The sequence below is a fragment of the Egretta garzetta genome, unplaced genomic scaffold (assembly GCF_000687185.1).
Source record: "Egretta garzetta isolate BGI_Z169 unplaced genomic scaffold, ASM68718v1 scaffold511, whole genome shotgun sequence".
NCBI classification, from domain to species: domain Eukaryota; kingdom Metazoa; phylum Chordata; class Aves; order Pelecaniformes; family Ardeidae; genus Egretta; species Egretta garzetta.
The window spans coordinates 924,261-932,025 of NW_009258554.1; the positions used below are offsets into that span (position 1 = coordinate 924,261).

At 47.0% G+C, this 7,765-nt stretch overlaps 1 protein-coding gene across 1 annotated transcript in view; it reads right to left on the reverse strand.

The window, feature by feature from the left end:
* Window positions 1-512: 512 nt before the first annotated feature.
* Window positions 513-7,765, reverse strand: part of CACNA1C (calcium voltage-gated channel subunit alpha1 C) — a 489,781-nt gene continuing 482,528 nt past the window's right edge. Inside the window, exons 43-47 of the mRNA XM_009647934.2 lie at window positions 6,485-6,613; window positions 5,899-6,008; window positions 4,180-4,283; window positions 1,082-1,405; window positions 513-809 (exon numbers count right to left, since the gene is read on the reverse strand). Coding sequence (XP_009646229.2) covers window positions 513-809; window positions 1,082-1,405; window positions 4,180-4,283; window positions 5,899-6,008; window positions 6,485-6,613 — 964 coding nt within the window. The remainder of the gene's footprint in view (window positions 810-1,081; window positions 1,406-4,179; window positions 4,284-5,898; window positions 6,009-6,484; window positions 6,614-7,765) is intronic.

The following is a 7,765-nucleotide window of genomic DNA, read 5'->3' on the forward strand; positions in this document are numbered from 1 at the left end:
GGGCTTCTTCTGCTTCCTCCTCCCCCTTGCGGTACGGGAATCCACAGCAGAAGAAGTCCTCCTCTCCTTCCGAATCAAAGGGCCTTGGCTTTATGGAGACGGTGAGGCTCATACAGAATATGTGCAAAATGATTTTTACAAGCAAAGTTGAAAGACACCCGTTTGACGCAGGGTCCTTTTGGCTAGGGCCATCCACAGGAAGCTGAGGTTCCCCTTCGCGCTCGGGAGGCAGTCGTCGTTCCTTGTGCAGGGACTGAAAAAAAGAGGGAGCTGGCTCTCCTCCTCTTCCTCCTCCTCCTCCTCACTCTTCCTTCATGGACACGTGCTGGGGTTATATCCGCTCCTGAAAAGCTTTCTTACACCACCCAACTCTGCGACTCGTCCCAACAGAAATGAATGAAGAACGCTGTTCCGGTTACTCCAGGTCACGAGAACAGTGAGGCACTTCTGAAACAAACCCATTAGGAACATTGAAACAAATAAAAAACCAGCATCGCTTCCAGCCCTGGCAACTACAGGCTGCTGATATAAATCCTGCTGTCCTTGAGCTCCTCCTGACTTTTTCTACAATCCGGGTTCTGCACCTCTTCCTCTTCCTCTCCTGCACTGTCCTGCCCTGGGTCCCTGCAGTTAACAAAAGGCAAGAGGTTGCCATTGGGGCTCTGCTTGCTGTTACCATTGAGAATGTTGTCTGCTGCATTTTCCATCTCTTCTATCGTCATGTCACAGGCGTCTGCGAGCTCCTGGGTTGTGACCTCAATGAACTTTGGATCTTGAGCAAACTGCATCAGTCCTTCCGAAATCAAGACCTTCAAACAGCAGGTAGGGAACCAGAGACAAAGACATACGTTAGTACTCTGCATCATCAACCCTATCGCACCCCATCACAACCCTCTCTCTTCGCTGCTCTATTTTCCCCAGTGGTCCTTCTCCCCTTCGTGCTGCTAACCCCTGCTTGGAGATGGGCTCTCCTATGCCTGGCGTTGCGGGCAGCAATATCTCTCTTGCCCTGCTCTCCCCAGGGCCGCATTTCTAGTTGGCCTGGACACTGCTCGTGTCCGTTGTGACTCTGCAGCCTTACCGCTTCGACCAGGCTGCCAGCGCTGCCGTGAAACTGCCTGCTGCTCCCTCCGGTCTGGCTGGGGACGGTGAGGGAGACCGGCCTGGCTCTCCTCGGGCTGCTGCAGCCGCTGTTGTCAGTGTACCGAGAGCTGCAGTGCACGGATGGGAAGCTGCTGTTGAGCTTCTCGCTGGACTCTGCCCCGTCGAGGCGCAGAGTCGGGATGGGCTGTTGCGGCCAGCCACGGCTGCAGGGTGTAGCGGGGGGCGTAGCGCACAGCCGGGAGAACATGGTGGGGGAATGGCTTCGCTGGAGCAGGGGACTCAGGCCGGCCACCGCTAGCGCCTGCGGGCAGAGGAGAAACAAGACGAGTGAGAGCCTGCTCTTAGCAGCAGGGCTGGACGGAGGAGGTGCTGGAGGAACTACTTGAGAAAGGTCTGGAAGGTCTGGAGGCTTGTGAAAACAGCTGCCAGCTGCTGGAATGGTTTGGGTGTTTCCTGCGAACTGATTTTGCAAGCTTTTCCTTAAATGGTGTAGCCTGCGCTAGTGCCAAGTACCAGGCTGAAAGCTCTCATGACTACAGTTCTTCAGCCTTGGAGCTGCTGCACTGACAGGGGGGGATGCACCCCCGCTCCCCACAGCCTTGCCAGAAACACCACCTCTTCGCCGGTGGGTGAGACAGCAATTCATTTTCCCTCCACTGCCACCACCCATACCGCTACCTTGTACTGCCAATTGCTGTGTTTTCTGTAAGTATCTACTGTGGAACCTGAACGGATACCAGATGTGAATTTTAGATGTGTCTGCAGCTGGCAATAAGTATAAATCCACTGCTGGATTTTAAGGCATCTCCTGTCGGTGGGAGGATCAATAGCTGATGATTATGCTTCGAGCCATCCCGTCCTTCCTGTGATCATATACACAACCTCTGAGTCATCCAGCCTCCTTTTATAACAAACTTCCCAAGAAGCCCCTGGTTGCACAGGACTGATCTGATGCCTTATTCATGGTGACTGCTGCCTTGTTCCGTAAGCAATGCCGTCAGAGTCATAAGCTCATCTCCCAGAGCTCTCTACTGCCTAGTGTGAGCAAATGAATAAATGCATAGAAAATACAAAAGCATGGGGATTGTATTGCAGAGAATCCTCTCGTTTGGGTTGGGGTTAGCCTCATCCAGCTTCAGCTATCTGAAGGCTACGTGTTTAGGGTAAGCTAACTGTGTGGAGAGACACCAGCGAGCCTCCCGCCTCTTTTGGATACCTGCCTGAAAACGCTGTCCGGAGGACAAGACTTAGACAAGAAAAAAGATGCGCTTTCCCTCTGTTGACCAGAGTGAGACTGAACTGACCAGTTTAAACTAGACAGCTAGCTTTAAGGTACCTAAAGTTAAGCGAAGCTCAGTCCATCTGCCACAGAAATCCTTGGGAACCGATAACCGTGCTGTGCTGATGATTTCAGTGAGCAAAAGAATCAATTATTAGTCACCTACAAGCTTCACCAAGATTTTCTCAGGAATTAGATATCAGACTCCTATCAAATTTCAGGAGGAAGCCAGCCCTTAACAATTCATCTGTGTAAGTCATGCTCCGCGGGCTATGATGGCCTCATCGCGTCCCTTAAACTTCCGGGGGCTTCAAGGAAAGCCCTAGATCTGTCAGGCAGGTCAACCGAACCAGTTTTTCAGCTTGTTGGCAGAAACACATACAAGGTGTTTTATCCAAAATGTAAGGTATCGAGGAGGTTGAAAGAAGCTCTTAGGGATTGCTTTGAGCCTCAGCTGCATATATTTACATATCATGATGTATGAATATTTTGTGAGAATTCACGAGCAACTGAATCCATTGCGCTTCGCAGAGGCAACCTTTACATTCTTGTTTTAAGTACTGTTGTAGGCTAACAGGTTTGTAACCATATGAACCCTGCTGAGTGTTGTCAGCTGGAGGCCGGGTGCCTGTTTTAGGGTAACCCTTCAGTCTGTCTGAGTGACACTGGGGTGGGTAGAGCCCCCTCCCTCTACGTTGGGAGCTGCACGGTGGGATGAGGAAGGGTGAAACAGCTCCATCCTCTTTGCACAGGCTGGAGGGAGATGATTCTGCCGGCTGGGTGGGCTGAGAGAGTGGCAAGCATGTGTCCCCTCTGCCTGGCCTGCCGTGGGAGGGCAGGAAGCCTCGGGAGGACTGTTGCTTCTGTGGGGAAGGTGAGAAGCGGTTTCCCGCCCACCCCTCCATGCCCCAACACGTTTGCTGGTTGTCTCTGCCACAGCTGTAACTCTCTGTAGACCGCTGCTTTCTGGAGCTCGATCCTTAAAGGATAACTGGCTGGGAGTGGAGGTGAGAAAAGCCAGGGAGCCTCAAGCGCGCTCATCTCTCACTCCTCTGCTCCGACTTCTCACTCCTCCTGCCCCTGCCATGTGGCATTTTCTGCCCCTGTGGCAGCCTAAGGAGTGGGAAAGCCATCCTGCCCTGCCCCGGGGGACTGCACAGAGCCAGACACCTCACTCGCAAGGCTTGCATTACCATCTGCGCCTGTTTCTGGTGACAAAAAGTGGCATCATCAAACTAAAAGACACAAATCTACTTTGGACTGTGACAGCTGGCTAATCATCTAGGTACGTGCCTAAGCATACAATTGCTAGGCTGCTGACTGTGGTTACAAAGGGCTTAAGAAGCTGATTAATTACATGTAATCAGTTTATGTTTTAAAATTATTAACTACAGTTACAGGTTACCTTTAATTAATATGAAAGTAGACCCTGCACATTTTATTCATATGCATACTACCATCAAAGCCACTGTAATTGTACTGCAGCATGCAATTTGGGCAGTTATTTTTATCTTTTAGCTATTTTTTTAATTTTACTCTTTCATGGACATCAGAAAATGATAACTCTGCTGACTCCAAAGGACATATTCCTGTAGCATTCTTCTGGGAACGATAAAAGTCCTGAAAGCAGGAATGATCATGATGACAAATACGATTTCTAAAAATTGAACCTTTGATATGGGTGAGAAACTATCCCAAATGGTTTTTAAAAGGTTGGTTGGGATACAGTTGGGGGGCAGTGCAGATGGTAGGGTCTCAGTTACATTGCTGGGCCCTTTGTGGTTGTTAACGCTTACCTGATGATGTACCAGATGCAAAGGTAGAACTGTCTTCTGCGAGACATCTACGCCCTGGTTTTTCTGTCTTTTCAGACACTCTAAGTGAAAAGATGCTCTTCGACCTGAAATAGTAATCACATGCAACTGTGTCCATCACTCACACTACACTACGGTTAATCTGATTTCCATTTCTTTTAGTGCAGTCCCATTGGAGATAGATACAGCAAAGACACCCACATTTTAGGCTCTGACCACTTTCCCTCAGCACCTTGCCCTTTCCAAAGCATTTGTATTTACAAAAAGCAGTCAAGCATCATGGACCAACTGGCACTACCTTCCAAGAAAGCTGCAAGATAAAATTCTGGATGAAGTTTTTTTCTTTTTCCTGCTTTAAGACAATGCCCTACTGTAGACACCATGCAGCTGATTTCCCTCCTAAGCAGTGGAAGTGCTCTCTGGTTCAGGCAAGGCCCTCAGCAGGACTGGTGATGGCAGCTGAGCCTCTGGTGCTGCACCTGGCTGTACACAGCACGCAGGAGGGGACGTCAGGCTGCTCTGTTGGCATCGGCCTCCCGCTTGCATGTGATCTGTGTCCCTCAGCTGCCAGACATACCACAATTTATGAGGCTGTGTCTATAGCAAGGTCAACTGGAAGTGAATTAATCAATGTTGAATTCACTAGTGAATAGAAGGCTGCTTATATAGACATGAAGCATTTTCAAAATTTGGAAAGAAGGGAAGAGAAAAAAAAACATTTTAGGGTGAACTATTGAAATAGTCTCATTGTTTACTTGCTATGAAATTAAACCTTACTTCTGTAAATATGAGAAAGGTACTCCCTGTGCAGGAATTTAAAAGTACTGCAAAGTATGTTTATGAACAAGTGCACAGGCTTTACTTCTGAAGAAGGGCAAATAAATTCTGTAGTAAAGATAGAGCTGTATGGCACACTAAAATATTTTGTGGACTTCTTGATCCTGTTGACGTTTTTCTAAAGAAGGAAATAAAATTAGAATTCTGAAAATAGTAGACTGTCTAGCCTTACTTTAAACATTACACTACCTAGTCTGTCACTTTTATTTTGTAAGACTATATTTTATATACAGGATTCTTTTTAGTTTCTCCCCCAAACGTCCTTTTCCTCCACACTAGTACTCAGGAAAAAGGCTGAAAAATATTCTACATAAAAGAGCTCATTTTCTTCCAGGCTCTCACATTTCTTCTGATACTTCCATAAAATCTTGTGATTCATGGATTTCACCTGACTGCTGTCTGCACGCTCAAGCACTTGAAAATCTCCAGGTACAATTAGAGCAGAAAGAAAATTTGTATTGCATTAACTCAATCTCTTTTCCTCATAGCAGACAAGAGAGACAACGTCTCCTTTCCCCCTGCTGCATGCACACAGAGTAGAACACCATATTCTCAAGGCTAGCCCATTTGGTGACTCCCTGGTGACTGTTTGGAGAGTCCACAGTGCTCTAATAAACTGCCCTAATTCACAGGCGGGCTTAATCAAACAGATCACGTGGACTATCCAAACAGCCACAGATTCGTCTACTGACTGAGCACCAAGTCAGTAGTCATGTGCATGACCAGGATCATATGCGTGCCAATGAGCTAAATGCAGCGAACAGCAACACCCGTGCCCACACACGCTGGGATTCCTCCAGCAAGAGGTGAGAACTCAGTCAAGGCAGAGGAGAACACAGCCCGAATGTCACGCTGAGGTGTTACCTAGTGCTGAGGAGCACAGAAACCCTTTCTTTGGAGAGTGCCGGGTGTCCTCTCCTTTGTTGTTTTCTGGTGGAGTAAGTTGTCTGTTTTCATCATCTTGGTATGCGAGCCTGGAAAGGAGAACAGAGGGATTCTAGAAAAGTGGCTGATATTGGACAAAATAACCCCTCTTCCAGCAGAGAAGCCAGGAAGGGCATGTTACCAAATGGATGCAATGGCAAGCTAACTCCAAGCTATAACTGGTCCAGGAGCAGTAAGAGAGACCATGAGACAGAGAACGCTCTAAAGATGAGATCTGGGAACATTAGATGGTAGAAGTGAAAGGGAGTGAGGAGGCCCTGCAGACCCAGATGTCTCATTCAGAGGAGAAGGAAAATCCTAGGTGAAAGATATCCTTTTCAATGTTACTTCTCAGGGCTAATCTGCATTTAAAAAAAATTATTTTCTGGTATTTGAGTTGTCTGAATAAAGTCTCTTGGCCTTATCCCATAAATTGAAATTTTTGTAGAAAAACATCACCTCTTCCCACCTCTCCCCCTTAATTAAAGAACCACCCAAACACCTTGACTAAAGCTGCAAAGCTCACATTTCAGTAGAGAGCAGACTTGGTTCACTACAGTACTCAATGTCTTCATTCAAATTTTCATCATAAGTCTCATCCTGAGACACTTCCTCTTGGCAAACAATTGCCAGCTGGCTGTCTCTGGAACTGGAGCTAATGAGCAAAAAAGACAAGTCAAGATATGGAGATGGTAAAGACAACCTGTTACAAAGACAAGAATGACAGGCTCCATCTGTCTCAGTTTATTACAATGTTGAGGAGCTATCATAGAAAAATCAATGACTGAACAGAGCTGCAGAGTTCACAAACACAAGGTAACAACCTTTGTCTATGTCCTCTTTCAGAGGAAGAGTTTCTTAAATCAAGGCTGAACAGTACTGTGAACACATTATTGTCATTTGTGACTACATGTACTTTATAAATGTGCACATCACACTGACCACATTTCCAAAGCTACACCTCACTGAACTCAAAATCTGAGGTGTGGTCTTAGAAATACAGCTTCTTCCCTTGTTGCAAAAGGCTTGGTTATGAATTTCAGAGAAGGCTCTTAGGCACTAACAGTAACCCCCTCAGCTCTGTGGTGTGTGGTGTCTGCCTCCCAAATCCCTTACTCTGCACTGTCTCTCCCTTCTGCCTCCTGTTCTTGCTATCATTCCTTGCCATCTTTTCCATCTTTGGTCCTTTTTTTCTCATCACTAACTGCAGAGTGCTTCTACTGAATTCAGTAGGATCTGTTCAGACCCTTAAGCCTGACAGCCCTTAATTCCCCGCTTGCCTCCTCCTTGTCCCACTGTTTCGCGTCTCAGCCCTTGTATTTCACTTCATTCCGAGTTTGTGTTTTCTGAGGAGTAAGTTAAAATCTGAAGGTGAATCTTCGAGATACCGACATGGGATTACATTGGTAACACATTGGTATTGGAGCCAATGTCAGTCTGTTACTACTAGCGTTTGCAGAAGAGAGCAGTGTGGCAGGATTTTTTCATCTTTCAGGGACTGGATAGGAAACATTGTTTTATCATTTGATTTGAGCGAAAAGCACTAGGAGAAATGTGCATACATATGGCATAGAACAGCCTGTAGGACAGTGCTGGAGTGACCTTTCTGTTGAGATGGGAGGCAAGTGAAACTGCTAAGGTGCAGAGGGGAGAAATCATTACATGGCAGCTCCCCCTATTCAACAGTCTGTGTTTAGCCAAAACCATAAAGAATTTTTGTACGAACATGCCAGGGTGTACTTCACTGTGCTGTGATCAGAGAGTGCTTAGATGCGTGTGCCTAGCTAGAAACTCTAAAAGCGCCCTC